General features: G+C 43.5%; 9 protein-coding genes across 9 annotated transcripts; 6 read left to right on the top strand and 3 right to left on the bottom strand.

Moving 5' to 3' along the window:
* The first annotated feature begins 291 nt into the window (after nucleotides 1-291).
* On the top strand, nucleotides 292-2,756 carry PICMEDRAFT_16419 (hypothetical protein). The gene has a single exon (XM_019161200.1). The coding sequence runs from the start codon at nucleotides 341-343 to the stop codon at nucleotides 2,657-2,659; it is 2,319 nt and encodes a 772-aa protein (XP_019017670.1). The 5' UTR covers nucleotides 292-340; the 3' UTR covers nucleotides 2,660-2,756.
* Nucleotides 2,757-3,157: 401 nt separating this feature from the next.
* Nucleotides 3,158-4,727, top strand: PICMEDRAFT_16418 (hypothetical protein). Its single transcript, XM_019161199.1, has one exon. It carries the CDS (start codon nucleotides 3,254-3,256, stop codon nucleotides 4,643-4,645), a length of 1,392 nt encoding a protein of 463 aa, XP_019017669.1. The 5' UTR covers nucleotides 3,158-3,253; the 3' UTR covers nucleotides 4,646-4,727.
* Nucleotides 4,728-4,821: 94 nt separating this feature from the next.
* On the bottom strand, nucleotides 4,822-5,706 carry PICMEDRAFT_16417 (hypothetical protein). The gene has a single exon (XM_019161198.1). The coding sequence runs from the start codon at nucleotides 5,609-5,611 to the stop codon at nucleotides 4,985-4,987; it is 627 nt and encodes a 208-aa protein (XP_019017668.1). The 5' UTR covers nucleotides 5,612-5,706; the 3' UTR covers nucleotides 4,822-4,984.
* A 160-nt stretch (nucleotides 5,707-5,866) lies between these two features.
* PICMEDRAFT_131836 (hypothetical protein) lies at nucleotides 5,867-9,333 on the bottom strand. Its single transcript, XM_019160023.1, has 2 exons — nucleotides 6,899-9,333; nucleotides 5,867-6,832 (listed from the first exon to the last, which is right to left on the bottom strand). The coding sequence occupies exons 1-2, from the start codon at nucleotides 9,113-9,115 to the stop codon at nucleotides 6,275-6,277; spliced, it is 2,775 nt and encodes a 924-aa protein (XP_019017667.1). The 5' UTR covers nucleotides 9,116-9,333; the 3' UTR covers nucleotides 5,867-6,274.
* Nucleotides 9,334-10,192: 859 nt separating this feature from the next.
* Nucleotides 10,193-12,526, top strand: PICMEDRAFT_131809 (hypothetical protein). The gene has a single exon (XM_019160022.1). It carries the CDS (start codon nucleotides 10,406-10,408, stop codon nucleotides 12,353-12,355), a length of 1,950 nt encoding a protein of 649 aa, XP_019017666.1. The 5' UTR covers nucleotides 10,193-10,405; the 3' UTR covers nucleotides 12,356-12,526.
* A 1,209-nt stretch (nucleotides 12,527-13,735) lies between these two features.
* On the top strand, nucleotides 13,736-14,980 carry PICMEDRAFT_52251 (hypothetical protein; the record flags this gene model as incomplete). Its single annotated transcript, XM_019163162.1, has 1 exon — nucleotides 13,736-14,980. The coding sequence occupies one exon, from the start codon at nucleotides 13,736-13,738 to the stop codon at nucleotides 14,978-14,980; it is 1,245 nt and encodes a 414-aa protein (XP_019017665.1).
* Nucleotides 14,966-17,155, bottom strand: PICMEDRAFT_16415 (hypothetical protein). Its single transcript, XM_019161197.1, has one exon. The coding sequence runs from the start codon at nucleotides 16,997-16,999 to the stop codon at nucleotides 15,089-15,091; it is 1,911 nt and encodes a 636-aa protein (XP_019017664.1). The 5' UTR covers nucleotides 17,000-17,155; the 3' UTR covers nucleotides 14,966-15,088.
* Nucleotides 17,156-17,243: 88 nt separating this feature from the next.
* On the top strand, nucleotides 17,244-18,565 carry PICMEDRAFT_16414 (hypothetical protein). Its single transcript, XM_019161196.1, has one exon. It carries the CDS (start codon nucleotides 17,381-17,383, stop codon nucleotides 18,506-18,508), a length of 1,128 nt encoding a protein of 375 aa, XP_019017663.1. The 5' UTR covers nucleotides 17,244-17,380; the 3' UTR covers nucleotides 18,509-18,565.
* A 99-nt stretch (nucleotides 18,566-18,664) lies between these two features.
* On the top strand, nucleotides 18,665-18,988 carry PICMEDRAFT_24598 (hypothetical protein; the record flags this gene model as incomplete). The annotated part of the gene is made up of 1 exon (XM_019162358.1): nucleotides 18,665-18,988. A coding segment is annotated over one exon (324 nt), but the record flags the coding sequence as incomplete, so codon positions are not given.
* Between the last annotated feature and the right edge of the window lie 157 nt (nucleotides 18,989-19,145).

The following is a 19,145-nucleotide window of genomic DNA, read 5'->3' as shown; positions in this document are numbered from 1 at the left end:
GCAAGACAAACTAGGCTTTCCCAATGTGTTGCAGCTTCCTTTTTCATCTTCTCTTGCATTTATTAGCGTAATCGACATCACCGTCAAATAACGCGTTCAAAAAGCCTTAGACACGGCTTGGACAGAATTCCCCCATTAGGAATCTTATACACACCCATGCACCGGCAAAAACATGTACCCGCGTACGCTTTTCTCTCGACACCAAAAGGAATCAAACGTGCTTGACATGATTGCGCCGATCAACACGGCTTAGAACAAAGATTACTTACTAGAGGGAAGCAACGAGGAGAAGAACGAATAAGCTTCACAGCGAAACGTTGAAGATTCACAGGAAAAGAAAATGGATGTTCTACAGTCACAGTTTGAAACATATGAAGATAAAACTGGATTGAAGTTCCCATTCAATGTTTTTCCGAGAACGAAGGAACAAGAAAGAAAATGCTCAATACCTATCTCCTGTTTGTACCAGCCACTCAGACCGAAAGAGGATCCAGTGATAGTGGAGAACTATCCCATGGCATGTTTCAACTGTAAGAGTATCATAAACTCTTTATGCATGGCTGATTCTAGAGGTTGGAGTTGTTCTATTTGTGGTAATAGAAACCAATTTCCTAACGAAATAAACCAGTTGCCTATTGAGATGAATCCCGGTCTATTGGACATCGAATATATTATTCCACAACAAGGTATACTGAAGCCAACGATTTTTGTATATATAGTTGATTTGGCAATCGACGAAGAGGAGTTGGCCTCCCTGCTAGAAAACCTATTGATCTCAATTGATCTACTACCAGTCAACTCGATGATAAGTTTGATTACATATAGCAAGCATGTAAACGTTCACGAAATTGGATACCAAGGCAGCAACTACTCCTACACTTTTAATGGGGCTAAAGATTATTCAAGAGAGGAGATAAGCCAAAAATTGGGTATTTTGAGAAAAAATGTCGATGGTATGAAAAATGCTACGACTTCACAAATTGCCAACAGGTTTTTCCAGCAGACTGCAATTTGTGAGTTTTCCTTAGCAAGTCTTATTGAATCCTTGCAAAAGGATGCTTTTAAAGTTCCTCAGTTCCATAGAAAGGAAAGGGCTACAGGATGTGCCATAAATGTTGCATTCCATATGCTTGGCACGCTATACCCTAAGATTGGCGCTAGAATTATGCTATTTACAGGCGGTGGGTGCACTGTTGGACCTGGAAGTATAGTGTCAACGTCCTTGAAAGATCCTATTAGATCGCACCATGACTTGTCTAAAGATGCAAAGACGATAAAAAAGTTCAAAGCAAATGCCAAATTTTATAACGACATTGCAGAGAAGGCTTCGATCAACGGACACACATTTGACATTTTTATTGGATGCTATGACCAAATTGGCCTCAGCGAGATGGAATGCCTTGTGGATAAAACTGGGGGTGTAATTGTCCAAAGTGACAGCTTCACCTCTGCAATTTTCAAACAATCATTAAATAAATTCTTATCCCCTAATGAATATGGTGAGTCTCAATTTGGATTGAATGCCACTTTAGAAGTAAAATGCAAAAATGTGAAAGTTAGAGGTTTGATCGGACATGCTACTGCATTACATTTAAACAAGGGGAAAACTCTGGATGGAGCCCACAACAAGATCAGTTTCCATACTGAGGAGAAGGGTAAGAAAATTGGGTTGGGTGGAACAAATTGTTGGAAGCTTGGATCGGTATCTACACATTCATCATATGCCGTTTATTTTGAAATGGTCGACCACCCCATTGGTGACTATTCCGTCATTCAGTTCATCGCAAGCTACCAGCACCCAGATGGAACTCAACATATTCATGTGACAACGTCTCAGAGGTTTATGAACCAGGGTAGTGATTCGATGGATTCGATAATATCCAATTTTGATCAAGAGGCAGCCACAGCCATAATTGCAAGGCAAGCCATAGACACAGTTGCTAACAACTCTTCTGTCAATGCACTGACGTTTGTTAATAAAATACTGATTGACTTCCTGTCTGTATTTGCAAAATATAGAGTCAACGATACCAGATCTGTGGTTATTCCACCGAATGTCAACTTGCTTCCACAGTTCATCTATCATCTACGTAGATCCAATTTCATTCAGATTTTCAATTCTTCCCCGGATGAAACGTCGTTTTATCGCCACTGCTTTTTGACAGAAGATTGCCTCAACACCCTGATTATGATTCAGCCAACATTAACAGCCTATGAGCTCGAAAAGGATCCAGAACCAGTTTTACTAGACTCCACATCGCTAAAGCCTAATAGGATTTTGTTTTTAGACACATTTTTCCATATTTTGATCTTCCATGGATCGCTGATTTCTGATTGGCGTAGACAAGGGTACCAGGATCAACCCGACTACGAGTACTTCAAGGACTTCCTTGAACTACCAAGACAAGAGGCTGCAGACATCTTGGTCGATCGATTCCCGTTGCCTAGATTTATTGACACCGAAGAGGGCGGATCACAGGCACGATTCTTGATGTCCAAGTTGAACCCAACCACAAGCTACAACTCGTCAGATTCGTTGGAACAGTTGGCGACATTTGGGCCTCAGGATACGGGTGACGGAGCTGTCATCATGACCGACGACATCAGTTTACAGACGTTCATGCAGTATGTGTACGAGGCCGTGGTAAAGCCTACCTAGGATAGAACGTAGATAGACAAAAGCCGTGATGGATAAGGTGTAGAAAAGTAGAGTAAATAGAAAAAATTTAGAGCAAAACAGTAAACCCGACGGAGCTCGAGTAAGGGCACAGTTGCAAAGCCTGAACAAAGCAGAGCCTTACGCAATTGCACTGATGAAAAGTCCTCAAAAATTATGAGACCCAGAAATCCCATAAGGGAGGCTGACAGACATGGGAGCAGCAGGTGTGTGCAATGCAAACCGGCCATGTCCGGACACTAAGGATTTAATGATCTCCCGTGTCGACTCCAGGTAAGTATGAGGAAAGGAAAAAAGCTCAAAAGAGAGGCCTCAGCGCAGAGCATAGCTGAGCATTGCAAGAAAAGAACAAGGAGGGCAAAGGAGCGCCCTTTTATAGTTGAGCGCCGAGGAGAAAAAGTGAGGGAGGAAAAACGTAGAGCAGAGCAACGCGGTGTTTCCAAACAGAGGAGAGGCAGAGAGAAAGACGGACAGTGGTAAGAAGGAAGGAAGAAGGGTATCGAAAACGAAGCAAAGTTTCTTTAAGTGTGAAGAACAGAGCGTGTCAGTTCAGGACAAGACGAAAATAGACAAAATATGGCACCAGGTTACAAGGAGGACAGCTACTTGATCTTGCAGCCGGGATCACAGTACACTCTGGTGAGACTTGGGTTGGAAGACCCATTAGGCTTACCATCGCATTCAATCCCAACCAAAGTCTACAGATGTGAGAAGGAAGAGGAGGAGACAGTGTACTCGATGGCGGAAAAAGAAGGGTATTCGGAGGTGTTCCCGATAGTTGCGGGCCATATCAGGGACGTTAAGGGACTCCAGTTTTTCATCAAATCGATAATCACCACGTTGTTGAAAAAAGATGGGGATGGAGACGAGGAAGAAAACGGGCATCAAGAAATCACATCCGCAGAACTGGTCAATCTCTTGCTAGTGCAGGCCTCTTCTAGATGGAGCCCGTTTGCGGTCGAGTCCATTGTTAACTACGCGTTTGAGGCATTGAACTTCAACAGTGTGAGCGTCATACCATTGGAGTTGTGTTCGATGTTTGCGTATGGCTCTATCCCCAACGCATTAGTGGTTGACATTGGATACGAGAAGAGCGAGATCCTGCCGATTGTTGACTATCAGTTGTATTCTCCAGCGAAGAAGGTTGTCTCAAAAGGAGGAGATAACATCAACAAAACTTTGTGCAAGCTTCTACCGAAATTCACACATGAGCAAGCCGAAATTTTGAAGAAGTCCTCGATTTTTGAGTGCTTGAGTGAGGAAGATGCCAAAAAGTCTTTTTACGGCATGGAAGGGCTTATTGAAAATATTGACATGAACGATGGTGAAAATGATGACGATGGTGTTCTGGATATAGCAGCCATTGTCACAAGTGAGAAGTCCACTCGTGAGATATTGGAGGAGAACAAGAAGGCCAAAAAGAAGGCCGATAATAGGCAAAATTCTGAAATGGAAACCAACACGTTCTATGATTCTGATGGTTCTCTGCTGACAGTGGGTAAGGAAAGATTCCAAGGTTGCAACGACCTCATTGATTCCTTGGTATTCAACATCTATCACAGTTTAAGAAAAATCCCAGATTTGAAGAAAAGACAAGACTGTTACGATAATATAATTCTGACCGGACAAACAAGCAAGATAAAGGGCTTGAAAGAAAAGATTATATTTCATTTGTTCTCCAACTACGTCATTTTGACCGATAACAAGCTACTACAACCACAATCACAGTTTAGAAATGACGTCCGTACTGTCGATGACTCTGCAATTTCCCAGGTGCCAAGGCATTTAAAGCTGGTTCCAAAGGTGGAGTATTTCAGCGAGTGGAAAAAGAACGGTTTTGAAGACTGCTCCTTCCTCGGTGCTCAGATTTTATCTAAGCAAGTGTTTACCTCCAACAGCGAACTATGTTTGACGAGGGAGAATTATAACGAGAATGGCCCTATGGTCATTTGGAACATCTGTTTGTAAAAATCATGTTCAGCCTGTAGTTTTTATGTGTATTATAAAATAAAGTAAATCAAGACCGAAACCTAAATTTAAACCAGTTGAGAAGGACAGACGCCAATACAAAGAAGTCAATGTTTTGAAATTTTTATTCAGCAGAATAGGTGGTTAATATACAATAAACAAAGTGTGTGCAGAGTCGCCACACAAGAAGCAATGCATTTTACAGGTCAAAAGCAATAAAGGGAGAAGTAAAAAAGACAGGAAGAAGGAAGGATCACAAATTGACAACCGCAAACCAGAAACAAGAACAGAAAAGAAGATAGAGATAGGAAGAAAAGAAACGCCTTCTCCAAACAAAACTCACTCTCCTCTTAATCTTCTTGCCAAATGGATATCCTTCTGCATGATCGTTACTCTCTTAGCATGGATCGCACACAAGTTTGTGTCTTCCAATAGGTGGACCAAATACGCTTCACTGGCCTCCTGCAATGCCAAAATGGCCACACTCTGCCAACGGTAATCTGCGTCGTTACCAAACTCTTCCTGCACTATCTCACGGACTAGTCTTGCAAACGGTAACTTTCTAATCAAAAGGTCAGTGCTTTTTTGGAACCTTTTGATCTCTCTCAATGCAACAGTACCACTCTTGTGTTTTCTCTTCTGTGGCTCTATAGGGTCCCCAGGTTGATTTCTCAACAATCCACTTGCGGCCACAGGTTTATCACGTACCCATTCGCTTTCCTCATTGTCGGATTCATATATATCTCTTTTCACAATGCTCCTCGCTTTGCTACTGCTACTGCGGACTAGTGATCGTTGACTTGAAATTGGCGTCCGTTGGCTTGCGCCCAGTGTCCGTTGGCTTGCGCCCAGTGTCCGTTGGCTAGAACCCAGTGTTTTTCCGGAGCTCCTGCTTTTCTTCGAACTTTTTGCTAACCCTGCCGCCGATGCTGGGGCTTGAACTGCCTTTACCTTCCGTCTAGCCATTGTGCTACTAGATTCCAATGTCAGTGCCAAGGTTCACTACCAATTTCCAACAGAAACCATGCAACTGCACTCCTAATCTAGGCAGAGCACCGTTTTGTGACGCTTCCATCACTCTCCGTTACCACCCAGTCTCAAACTCCTTCCTCTCCTGCACAGCATCCACCTACAATTTCGCCGAAAAGGGAAAAAGCTCTTCACGCCGCCCAGCCATCTGAAACATTCGCGCGTCTCGTGTAACATCTTGATCAAGAAGAGAGACAACATTCCGTGGACTAGAGTAACAAGTAATAGTAACATTGGGGATAAATACAAAACTAGAAAGTAAACTAAAGGTGAAAATAAAGAAGGAGATGGGGGATAAAAGTAAAGATAAATATACTAGATAAAATCAAAGAAAATTAGAGTAAAAGTAAAAAGTAAAGTCAATAATTGTAACACTAATACAGATCAACCAGATAGTAAGAAGGGAAAAATAAGAGATAGCAAAACATAAAGGATAAAATAGGAAAACAAGAGAGTAAAATGAACAAAATAATGATAATAGTAGTAATAATAGTAATAGTGATGGTAGTAGTAATAAGAGTAGTACTAACAATATTAATGCAGAGCGGAACCTGGGGCTACTGGATAGTCGAAAGAAACTAGTGTCTCATACTTCATAATTCATGCTTCAACTTCTGATCCTTGAGAAAAACCACTGAAAACATCGTCGTCTTCGTTGTTAGCAGTGTCCTTGGTAGATGAGAGACCCTTGAATTTCTTCTTTGCTTCAGCAGGATTGATCGTCTCAGTCTTTGCAACAAACTCTTTTTCAGGCTTCGAAGACTTGAAGAATCCAAACAATCCCTTTCCGGTCTTATCAGATTTGATAACTGGAACATTTCTTGTCGAACCGCCGGCGGCAGGAGCAGTCTTGGCTGTCGAAGTGGCCTTTGCAACAGGCTTCGCAGCAGTGGCTCCGGCTGCACTAGAAGTCACTGCGGACTTTTTAGATGGAGTAACCTTCTTTCTCAAACCTGTGATGGCAGAAATAGATTTTTGAATCTTCTCGCTATCAACAACATCAGACATCGATGGCTTTTCCTCGGTTGGAACATTCACCAGAGGGTCACCCCCTTCAGGGTAACCGGCGGCCTTCAGTTCTTCCCACGTCTTCTTCTTCACTATCTTTTTTGGTTCAGACTTTTTTGTTGCAATTTCACCCGTTCCAACCTTGGCAGCCTCTTCAGGTTCTTCCTCTACTTCAGGTTCTTCCTCTACTTCAGGTTCTTCCTTCTTTGGCCATACCTCTTCAGGTATATCTTCTGGTTCAGACTCAACCTCAGGTGGGATTTCAATCGACTTGTTGTCCAATTCAAATTTGGAATCATTCAAGTCCTCATCATCGAAGTCTTCCGGTGCAATGACTTCCTTACGAAGATGTTCAGGGTAAATAACATTGATATTCTTTTCTTCCTCGTGGTGTTCATTGGCCAGCTTTTTGAGTTCTTCGGCCTTAGCTGCAGTATCAGCATGCAAGGTTGCACGCTTTTGCTGCAAGTTTTCTTTTTCAGTGGCTAGAGATTCTAAGTTAGTCTCTTTCTGCTTACCCTCTGTCGACAGCTTGGTTTCAGCCTCCAAAGCAGCCGATGTTTCTGTGGCTTCCTGGTCAGTGACTTCAGAAAGGCCTGCTTCCAACTCGGCAATTCTTTGATTCATTATTTCAAGCTTAGATAAGGTACCATCAAGATCGGCTTGAATTGAATCGGTTTTAGTTTTTTCCTCGTTGAAGAAGGACTCTTTTTCTTCTCTCTTTGAAATCAGCTCATTCAGCTTTGTGGTTTCATCCTCAAGTTCGGTTAACAAAGGAGCAACATCATCATCTCTTTCCTTTTGTAGATCGTCGAGTTCACCCTTTCTTTCTGAATCTTTCTCACTCTTGGCATCGTTGAGAACTTTCAGCTTAGCTTCTCTTTCATCATCAATAACCTTCTTGTCAGCGTTCTCTTCTTCAACTTGCTTGGTGAATTCTTCTTCTTTACCTTTGTAAACCTCATCTAATTCAGACTTGATCTTGTCATGCTCATCATCATACTCCTTCTTATCAAGGGCCAATTGATCTCTTCTAGCCTTTGCTTCTTCGGCTCTCTTCTTTTCTAAAGCAATTTGTTCTTGTCTCTTTTCTTCTTGCAATTCAGTGTTCCGTTGTCTGATTTTAGCAGGCAAGTTCTTTTTCTCTTGATCGATTGCCTTCATATCAACAATTCTTTCCTCCATATCTGAAATGGCAGGCTTGACAAGAGTGGACGCAATCTTTTCGATATCCAAATAGTTCATTCTTAAGCCTCCTCCAAGGGCAATTTGACCAGGGCCGAGTTCTTTTTCCTTTCTCTTCTTTGCATTTTCTTGAGCAAGACGATAAGCTGCTTCATTTGCTTTTGAATTGGAGAAGATGTTGACGGCAGCAACTTCGCCATCCAACTTTTTAATGTGTTCATTAACTTTTTTGGATGCAATAGCATAAAGCCCCTGATCGACTAAAGTGTTATTTTTTAAGGTTGCCTTTTCAGCAGCAACCAGATCGACACTCTTAAGATCTGCTTTCAAGGCAGATGATGCAAAAACCGCAGGGTTGACTATTAAACCCGAATCTGAAGGAGTTTCAATGCCCAAGGGTCTGATCGTTTTTTTGGACAGCTCACGTGAAGAAGCTTCAATTGCTTGATTGTGGATATTGTGGATGTATAGGGAAGAATTGTTCATGGTACTTGAACGACTAGAAACGTGAGCAGATGATGTCTTGATACCTGATCTGTGATTCTTTTCAGGAGTCAATCTTGTATTCATGGATTGGTTTGCACTCTTAGTTGCAGCCTTGGTCAACGTCTCAAGGTTTATTCTTCTGGAAGATTCGGCTGCGTTATTTGAGGTTACAATACCAGATCTGTGGTCTCTTTTGGAACTAAGGCTTTTGGCCGATTTTGCCGTTGGAGCTGAGGAGAGTTGGGTTAAGGTGACTTTTCCCGATCTGACATCGTCGAAATCGTAGATATCCTGCAACATTTCTCTGGCAGCGATGCTGGAAGGCTTTCTCAAGACAGAAGCGGCGGCACCCTCAGACTGGTGTTCATATTCAGCCGAGGAGGCGTTCGAATGGTCGAATGGGAACTTCAAGGACTTGGCAGAAATAGCGGCGTATTCAGCCTCAGGGGCGACGTTGTTCCTTTTGTAGGCTGTAATCGAGTCTGGCTTGGCAATCAATGCAGCGTGAGCAGCTTCGGAGGAAAGGTCTTTGGAGTAGCCGTGAATGGATAAGTCTGTGTTTGCCGCCAAGACAGCAGCGGTATCAGATGCCGAAGGATCGACTCCCAAGTTAACTCTGGCTGGGTTGTTATAAATGCCGTACTTCAACTTGGCTCTGTAGATGGCCTCGCTGCTCAACGGCTTACCATCTGTCTGGTAAACATGGTACTTCGATGACTTGCTGGTAAGTGAAGGCACGGACTCTGCGTATGAGGTGGACATGGTGGACTGGATTATACAGCCGGAAAATGCTTTTTTCTATCTTTTGGTAACTAGCGATTGTGCTGGAAACGTTCAGTTAGGATTAGTGCTAGTTAATTGGGTGAACGATAGGCACTCAATTCAGCAGATATGGGAAAATAGAAGAAATTTATCAGCGGCAGGTTTATTAATGGAGCAAGAACGTATTTTTCTTTTCTCTTCTTTGGTTTCTGTCGGTGTGTTCAACGGATGTGGGTACACAGCTGACGAGGATACGGAGTGAGCGGAAACGAAACTGGACGTAAACTAACGAAATAGAAGGGGAAAAATGGACACTCAAGTACGCAACGGTGTAGGGCTCAGAAGCAACGTCAGATAGCAAAGTTGTTTCCTTCTGAACTTGCAATTGAGGGCGCAGGAGTGCTTTCAAGTGAAGTTCAAGTAGAGTAGCAAAAGGCTTAGTGGTGAGTGTACGGGGAGAGCAGAAAAGAACGTCTACAATCGTCTGTCCTCTCTTGCTCTTGGGGCTCCAGGCTCACCGAATAGCCAAAAACCTTCTCTCTAACCTCACCAATGCCTCCTCCCTCCCTCACTCCCTCACTCCCTGTCTGCTACGCTGCACGGCCTGGCTCGTCAAGCCAGGACAATTCTCTACATATTTCGCAGCGTCTGCGGTTGACGCACGTAGATAACGTGCGGAGGGTCGAGGAAAGACAGAAGAGGCAGAGAAAGCTGCAGCGATGTTTGGGCTACTGCCCGATCGGGCAGCAGGCTTTCCTGTTGCGGAAAGATGCTGTCCCAATTGGGAAGACGGGGAGACCGACAACACAAACACGGACAGCCCATGTCAGAAGGCGGGAAAGGGGCGGGCCGGAACGCAGCAGCACACCCGTGCACCGAAATTTGCTGTGATACAAGGGAAAGGTTGTCTCGGTTGTTGCGTAGAATGGTGGGGTACATCTGTACACCAGCCAGGAACCAAGAGGCGCGCAGACATGGGTGGACGCAATAGGTGTTGCCAAGTTAGGCAATTCGAAATGGGAGCCCTTTTCTCTCTGTCTCGGTTGCCCTCTTTTTTTTCACTGCGTATCTACCTCTTGAAGTTCAAAGCCGTCAGATATACACGGCTCATACCTTGTCACCTGAAAAAAACGCAGATTTACCAGTAGTACCGTACCAGCATAGGTAATAACCAAACCCTCGTACTTAATCTAATTCTCGTTTGTTCAGTTAAACGCACCCCTCCCATAAACCACCTTATCTAGCTTTTTCTCTCCCCCTCTCTTTCGGGAAAGAAGAAGAAACGTGAGAATGATGAACAAGCCTTTGAAGTCGAAAAAGCATGATCATTATCTCTCCATGTACAGATCTAACACGAAAAGACCGCTACAGGACTATTCGGTGTTTACTTCCACCCATCTTTCTCCGAACTCGTCGCAGAAGGACTTGTCGTCCTCTTCTCCGTGTGGCTCAGCTTCTGCTTCCACTTCCACTTCGGAACCTCGTTCCCTGAAAACGCTCAATCCAACTTGCATCTTAAACAAACACATTATACAGAACATAGAGAAGAACAGCATCAAAAAAATAGACTTCTCCGATAACAATAACACTAACCACAACAGTGGTGTTGATATTGCGATCAACAATGGCACGGGCAGCACCAAAGACGGCTTCCACAATTTTCACGCTAGGCTGACCGATTCCTTCTTGAATGACGTCCAGCACAAGCCAGCCAACGACTTCTACAATCCGGACCTACTGATACCAAACCCAATTCACTACCAGGAGTATCTTTATATGAATGAAAACGGTTACGACCAACATCTGTACAAACCAGAGGATTCTTTATACACGTCAGGCTTCCAAAATGATACATTTGATTCAACAAGCTTTGAATTGGACTCAAACGTTTCCCCCCAGTCAGTCAGCAATGAAAACATCAACCCAATCTTTTTCCACAATACCCCGTCTCCATCGGACTCCAATTCCATCAGGATCGTTACCGCTTCTAACAGGATAATCAAGTTGAAGGACAAGAAATTGTTGCAGGCAATTCAGAAAAGTTTGAACTCTAACGTACGCATGGAAGCTTTGAATCCAAACAGGGGAAACATTGTTAACCCTAACGACAAATGTTGCGACAGATACAACAAATCTTCCGTTGGCTTCAAAAAATTGAATGATAACCAGGCCGCAACAAACTCAATTTTATCATCGCCAAGAAAAGAGATCAATGAATCTTTGAATAACGCAATCTTACAGGCAAGTAATTTTCCTGTTAAAAGTAAGTTCTTAAATCCTTCAATTAACCAAAATAGCATAAACAACGTGACCTCTAATGAAGTTTCCAATGGAAATGTATACAGAGGTTGGCAAAATTCAATGAATGAACATTATGCTGTAAAACCAAATGAGCCTCTTTCTTTCAGATCCAATTTTGATCCTGAAACAAATTCCAATCCAGATTCCGAGAGAGAATGTTCCAGTAGTAATGCAACCCACAGCAATAGCACTGGTAATGGCAATAGCAATAGCATTAGCAATAGTAATAGCAACAACAATAGCACTGATTTAGCAAGCAAGAAAATTACCCACTCAAATAACATAAATATTGACAGCAAAACCTACCTGCTTCCACAAGCTGAAGGGCAGCAAGATGAAAAGATACACAAGGCTCAACATTCGAAGCAGATTTTGAGCATCAAAAGGGAAATAAAGTGGAAGAATGATTTTCAAATCCCTAAACTTAGATCCAGACAAGGAGATTCAACTGTAAGTAACAGCAAAAATCTCAATTTAGAAATGGTGAAAGAAAATGCACACAATGGAGGGTATGATGTCGAAGATTATGGTGATGGAAGAGACGAGGATTTTGATGATGATAAACTTGACGGTCAACCGAAAAACAAGGATGTTGTAATGGAAATATTTCGTGAATCAATGAGGAAAAATAAAGACAATTTTCTCAAGACTAAACCACGAGATAAGAGCAATACTCCAATTCCTAAAATCACAAAGCTTAAAGTAACTAGATGCATTCCAAAGTTAGGAGATCCTACATTACGGGCAAGCATGTACGAAGAAAAAGATATTTTCAGATGCGCTCAGTGCCCAAAAGTTTTCAAGCAAAGATCACAATGGAAGCGTCATGTAGACTGCATCCATTTGAAGATCGCAAAGTTCGTTTGCATCAAATGTGGGAAAGCTTTCAAAAGATCTGATCATTTGAAAAACCATATTAGACGCATCCACGGAACATGATTAGTAAAAGTACTGCAATTGCACAGCAGAGAGTGCAGTAGTGACTAACTGCATCATAGTTCCTTCTTCAGCAAGTTCCTCACCATTTGGTTAGATGTCTTGACCGTGAAATATAACACATAGCTTTCTATACTCTTACTTTGTAGATATCTAGAGAAAAAGACGCAGAAGATTTAATAGCGCGAACCGTCGCAGCTGATGATGATGAGGCGGGTTTTGCCCTTTTTTCCTCAGTTCTTATATCCAAGCTACTTATCGCTAGTCTCAAGCTATGAAGCATAATGCAATTGATGATTCAGCAGACAACATTAAACAGACATTTTGATGACGATGGAGATGCACATAGCGTCTTCTCAACAACTACTAACACCCCTATTAACCCTTACCTTTTCTATTTCTTACAGGTCAAATCCCACATTTGAACAAACAGGATTACACTCAAATCTTTTAAACACAACAATGATGACAACCAAAATCCAAGTCTTTCATTAGAAGAACAGAGAAGAAAAGCAAGCATTCACAGCTTCTTTGCGCTTACCTGGCGTTCTCACTCGTTCACAATCATATATAAGAAAAGAGACCTTCATTGCGACGTACTACTCAACTTGTATCGAACTACCTATTTTCTCAAAGAAAAAAGCCTCACTATTATTGTCTAGTTATCTACATATTTATACATACTCATATGCCCATTGGCAGCATTCATTCCAGATGCATTCCAGATCCATTTTGTTCCATTCATGATACTGGTATTATAGTAGATTTCTCCACTGGTATCGTTTAAATACGTTCTGAGATCAACCTCTTTCAGACATTTGAACATTAATACATTTTACCCAATGTCCAAATGTTTTATCCTGTTTGATTGATTGATTGATTTTTCCACAGTTGCCTTTCACATCTTTCAATTGTGAATCCTTTTTACCCACCAGATTAAAATTCTCAACTTGTAAGTTTCCTCATTTTGTATTCACTGATATTTCCGTTATTATTGTTTAGTTATGTTCCACCATAGTTGAATTGAATTCCCAATAGTTTTTTCATTATAGTCTTATGGTTCCTCCTTTTTTTCACTTTTTTCCTTAGATTCTTCATCAATTTTTTTCCGTAAATGTCAATGTACTGATTACAGAATTTCAGTATAGTCACGTTTGGTAAGTATTACTTTCAATTACAGCTCACTCTCCTCATCATCATAATGTCTATTGTATAGTTTCATGTATAACTCATTGTTAAGTTGTTGTAGAAATAAAGGTTCTGTTTCAAATTAGCGCCATTACGTATTTTTTTTCTCCGACGTCTATTATCTAGACTTGTTTCAATCCTTTTCCAAGCTTCCCTATGACCCGCTGGAAAACGAACACCACTGTAATTTTCATCATGAAAGCAAGTGGAGTTCAACTGAAGAACAATTACAGTTACCATGTTACTCATGTGCTCTATTTTTTGACTGTGATTCGGTTCATACAGTTAGTGATTGTTTACTTCACACCGTTTCAGTTTGATACTTCTACATCGATACTGATCGAACGATATGCGTCCACGCGTAATATTGTTACATACCCCACATTTGTGCTAAGGATATTTAATAAATTGATGTCATGGGATTCTGTTTACTTTTTGAAACTAGCAATGGAAGGCACCACCTTTGAACATGAATGGGTATTTGGGCCACTCTGGTGGAGACTCATGTATTATCCGAAAAAATATTTTGGTTTCTCACTCGGACTCTATGATGTACTTGCTTTGTTTATTACTTTGAACACCATATTGACCGTTATTACTAGCAAGATATTGTACAAGTTAACTATGGAGGTTTTTCAAAAAAATGAAAAGCAATTACCTAGAAGTTTCAACATTACAAAGTGCGCTTATTATTCATCTTTTCTTCTAATTATTCAGCCTTCAGGTATATTTTCTGTGGTTGCATATGCTGAAACATCAGTTCAGTTTCTTTGCTATGCTGCTTTATATTGCTACTTTGTTTCACGGTCTAGAGTGGCAATTCAGAACAAGGCTCTTTATTTTCTATCGGGATCTTTATTCTCAATTGCGTTTGGGTTTCGATCCAACTGTTTGTTATATGGAGCCATGTATCTTTTTGATCTGAAACAATTCAATGGATGGGTGGATTTATTTTGGGTATTGTTCACTGGGATGCAACTTTTCTGGGCTTTGCTGTATTCAACCTATGTGCCTTTTCAATTCTATTGTCCTGATCGTGGGGGATGGTGTAACAGTTACACGAAATCACTTGTGTCTTATGCACAAGCTCATTACTGGAAAAATGGTCTTTTCATGTATTTCACAGCTGGAAATATTCCCCTCTTCATGATTGCTGGCCCCCAATTGGGCATAATATTATTTTCCACTTTGAATTTTCGTAAATGGAAAGGTGTGGCACCTGTTTTGATTGTTAGTGTCATTTACTTGACTGTACAATTTTTTATCATGCATGTGCAGATAGTAAATAGAGTCAGCACATTTATTCCAATACATCTATGGTATGTAAGCTACTTGCTTACTTTACAGAACAATAGATTAGGAAAAAATATCACAAGATGGTGGATTGTCTGGGTGTTCGTACAAACTGCACTATATTCTGCATTTCTTCCGCCGGCATGACAAGTCTGAATGTTTTTCCGACCAATGAATAAATAAAAAAGTAGCTTACCGTTTAATATTTAACAATGTTACACAATTTTTGTATTTAACTACATGGGTACATTGAGGTCATACGGTTTTTCCATAACTGGTTGGGAAAAGGCCTGTGTATCCATCAATTTCTCCTTCGGTCCATCCAGAACCGTCATCTTCATTCAATATTACGACTATATCACCCGCATTGACTGTCAGCTCATCATCACCCTGAGCCTCATAATCGTACAGAATTTTCATCTTTTTCACCAAACGTGCATTTTTACGTGGCGAAACTTTAGGTCCTTGTTTCTTCTGCTGTCTGTGCTCCTCAATCTTGAGATAACTGGTTGGAACAAGGCCTTCTGATCCGGATGAATTGGAGACACAAGTCCATCCCGATCCGTCATCCAACTCAACTACTGTGAAAGTCTCACCAGAAGCCATTGGCAGTTCGTCGTCCCCAGTTACTTCGTAAGCATATAACGCGGTAGCAGTTGTAACCCCACCGGCAGGTAGGGTTGAAGTAGATGCTGAGATGGATCCAGTACCGCCGTTTGAAAAATTGAGCGATGGAGCTCTCTGGTTTACCGGAGTGTTATATGCGTCAACTAGTTTACCCAAGGAGCTAAACATTCTTCCCTTTCTGTTACTAGGCTCGATTGAAATATTGTTTACAGATTCAGATAATTGTTGGATTCGAGGCTCTGCATCTTCTTCTTGATCGTGCTTGAACTTGAGAAAGCCAAACTTCGATTTTTTCTCCTTGTTAATAGGGGTGGTAATTGTCATATCTATATCGCCCGTAGAACCTTGTATTGTCTCGATCTCAACTTCTGCCATGACTCTTTTGGTATCATCATTGGTGAACTTCTGCAAGTTTTGAATTGATTTGATTAATAAATCTTCAAAACATTGGTAGTCTGCCGGAGACTTGATTTGAACTTCATTAAATGTGTCACCAACCAACTTATTTCTCTGAACAAGCAACTCCTCGACAGATTGTTTCTCATCATTACAAATACTTGTATAGGTTTCGTAAGTTGAACATGCGTTATTCAATTTGATCTTCAAGCTTGTTAGTGTTGCATCGTTGACAATCATCTTCTCATCATCGTGCCATATTTGAGATGGTATATAGTTAAAGTCAACCGGCTCGACCCAGTTGGCCATATTATGCTTGACAAACATGGCTGTGTCTAGTTTGGGTAAATTTTGTTTCACAACAACGTCGATAGCATCTACAAATTTGCTGATCTTTTCATTGGATTCCTTCTCCAGGATGGAGCTGGAGAGCCATATACTGTTGACCTTACTGACCTTTGCCTCATTCAAGTCCTGTAGACCATCCAATAATTCCGGGGTATCCTGGTAATAATACTTATCCTTTAGACGATTACAGACACTAATTGTTATGAGGTAGTCATTTTTGGCTATATTCATTTCTGATTCTCGCTTGGCCAACTTCTCTTGTGCTCTCTCGCCAGAGCTTTTCAACGATTTCGAACGTTGGCTTTCCATCGATTCACAACAACTATCATAGTGTTTCTTCTTGGTGGACATCTCGCTGTAGTTCTTATCTCTGATGGAAGTCAACTCGTCATCAAAGCCTTTCCAACGATCTCTAATTGCGCTATACTTGCTTTGTAACTTGTTGAGACTGGCTGCAACGTTGGTCTCAAAATTGCTACCCAACTCTCTCTTTTCCTTGGCAATGTTCTCAGTTTGAACCAGAACCTCCTTCCAAGCAACAACACTGGCACACTCTAAAGAGCCGGGAGTGATTGTTGGCTCTTCTCCAACACTCAAGGTTGTACTTAACTTGGAGACCTTTTGGAACGATTCGGTCGTGAGTTTCTGTAGCTTTTCTGCATATTCACGTTCGATCAGAGCCCGTTGCTTGTAGAAGGATTCCATCTCGCTTATGAATCCGATGTTGGCTTTCACCCATTTGTCTGTTCTCTTGAACCCATCTTTGATTTCATTTCCAATGCTGATGTCTTCCATTGTGCTCTATCGTTGGAGTGCCCAATTGCCGCTGGCCTGAGGTTTGGAGACTGTTGCACTTGCAAAAGAGGTGCAGTGACTGGGCACGTATAGTAAGACGAAGTAGTGGCTGTTGTCTATCCTTGTGTAGATCTCATACGCGCGGTAAGGTGGAATAAGTTTCTCCGAGGACATGAATTTGGTGAAAAGATAGAAGCTGGTCCCGCTTTGGGGGGAGAAACCGGGCCGGGGGTCAGTTAGTGGAGGCTGTTAGACACTGCGAAGATGGTGGACAAGACACTGCTTCACCAGCGATGGTCTGACATCCGGAAATATTACGGTTCAATGAAACAAAATGTAGCGGTTTTGTACGAACGAGGATTCTCCTTCGAAAAGATCATCATGTTTTCGAAGGTGGAGAACATCTTTCTGTGCGCCGTCTTTTTCATGCTAGACAAGCACGACATGACTGTCGAAGGGATGGTGTCGTCGTTTGGAAGTGCCGAGAAAACCAAGTACGATAACTTTGTCAACATTTTTAGGATGATCGAATCAGAGGACTACAGGCAGAAGTTGACGGCGGAGGACGAGGCTGCGGTGGCGCCCGAGCCGGAGGAGGGAGTGAAACAGGAGAAGGTACCGGATCAAACAGCGCAGAAGAGCCGCTTGGGAAGCCAGAGCAGGCAGGAAGAAGAACGGGGCTCGAGGAAACGGGTGCGTTTTGCCGGAGATGAGGGCGCCAAGCAGGCCGAGGACGACCAGGCTGCCACGGACGGGGCCGTCGTGGCCTGCGAGACCCAGGACGCAGCGGAGCCACACACGAAGCGGCCCCGGCCCGAGTCCGTGCACTACACGGAGCAGGTTGCCGGGCTTGTTTCGGAGCTGCGCACATCGATCAACGACTACACGCTGCTCCTCTTGGAGCTGGACCAGCAGCACACCCGGACAGCCAACACAGGCCTCACCCGGGAGCAAATCACGGCAGAGCTCTCGTCGGCGCTTCGACGGCTGCGGCAGTACGACGACGCCGCCGTGAGGCACGAGCTGGGCCGGGGCGCCGCCCCGGCGCTCTGTGTCCAGCTCCACGGCGACCTCGAGCGCTTCCGCTTCAAGCGCTACGAGGTGCAGTCCCGTCTGCCGCCAGGCGTCCTGACCGACCACAAGGCCCCCGACGACTCGAGCGTCTTCGCCGATTCCGACGACTCCGACGGCTCTGCCGACATCGTCCCTGCCACTCCGCTCGAGCAGCAACTCGCCCAGCGCATTGACGCCGTCCGGGCTGTTGTCGCTGCCAGCCTCGACGGCCCCGACGGCCATGTCCCCGTCTCCACAGACACCCTGGACCGGGCCGTCAAGGCCGGTGTCTTCATCTCCCGTCGTTGTGAACAGCATTTGACGGCCGTGCTTGCGCGTGCGACAGAACTCTGTGTCGCGGCCTCGGACGCCACACGCGCCGCCCGCGAGCGGCTGCTGGAGCTGGAGGAGCGGGGCGAGACCGGTCCGGAGCAGGAGGTGGGGGTGGAGAGATGAGCAGAGGGCCGGCGGGGGAAGAGCCGAAAAGACGGAAGAAGGGATGAAGAAGGAAGGAAGAAGAAGGGAAAAAGAGGGTCGAATAAGCTTTTGAGAAGAACTGCAAACCAGATAGCAAACCCAAGCAGGATGTCGGCCGGAGCAGCAGGAGCTAACGCTTTCAGGAGATTCCTCAACTCGGAAACAGGGCCAAAGACAATCCACTTCTGGGCGCCGTTCATGAAGTGGGCGTTGGTGCTGGCGGGGGCCAACGAGATGACGAGACCGGTGGAAAAGGTGTCTGCGACACAGCAGCTCTCGCTTTTCGCCACGGGGGCGATCTGGACCCGGTGGGCAATGGTGATCAAGCCGAAAAACGTGCTTCTAGCGTCGGTGAACTTCTTCCTCGGAACGGTTTCGATTGTTCAGCTTGCCCGGATTTTCGAGTGGAGGGTCAACACGATCGGCGACACCCCGACCAACGCCATCAAGTACATGTTGGACATCGGGGACGCGAAGAGCAAGACGGGCGCCGAGCAGCTGGAAGAGGCCGCCACGGCGGTGAAAAAGGTCTGACTCCGTCCATGCCAGTCAACAGCCGGCTCCCGCAGCGGGGCTTGGATTCCGTATATAATACCTACATCTAGCGGATACGTAT

Source organism: Pichia membranifaciens (genome assembly GCF_001661235.1).
Source record: "Pichia membranifaciens NRRL Y-2026 unplaced genomic scaffold PICMEscaffold_3, whole genome shotgun sequence".
NCBI lineage: Eukaryota > Fungi > Ascomycota > Pichiomycetes > Pichiales > Pichiaceae > Pichia > Pichia membranifaciens.
The sequence above is the reverse complement of the archived record's forward strand: the minus strand, read 5'-3'. Positions and strand labels throughout refer to the sequence as shown.

Coding starts and splice junctions, on each gene's coding strand:
- PICMEDRAFT_16414 (XM_019161196.1), top strand. CDS start 17,381: ATGTTTTCGAAGGTGGAGAACATCTTTCTGTGCGCCGTCTTTTTCATG.
- PICMEDRAFT_131836 (XM_019160023.1), bottom strand. CDS start 9,115: ATGTCCACCTCATACGCAGAGTCCGTGCCTTCACTTACCAGCAAGTCA. Junction 6,833..6,898: donor CAGAAGATATACCTGAAGAG/GTATGGCCAAAG, acceptor GAACCTGAAGAG/GCTGCCAAGGTTGGAACGGG.
- PICMEDRAFT_131809 (XM_019160022.1), top strand. CDS start 10,406: ATGATGAACAAGCCTTTGAAGTCGAAAAAGCATGATCATTATCTCTCC.
- PICMEDRAFT_16415 (XM_019161197.1), bottom strand. CDS start 16,999: ATGGAAGACATCAGCATTGGAAATGAAATCAAAGATGGGTTCAAGAGA.
- PICMEDRAFT_16418 (XM_019161199.1), top strand. CDS start 3,254: ATGGCACCAGGTTACAAGGAGGACAGCTACTTGATCTTGCAGCCGGGA.
- PICMEDRAFT_16419 (XM_019161200.1), top strand. CDS start 341: ATGGATGTTCTACAGTCACAGTTTGAAACATATGAAGATAAAACTGGA.
- PICMEDRAFT_16417 (XM_019161198.1), bottom strand. CDS start 5,611: ATGGCTAGACGGAAGGTAAAGGCAGTTCAAGCCCCAGCATCGGCGGCA.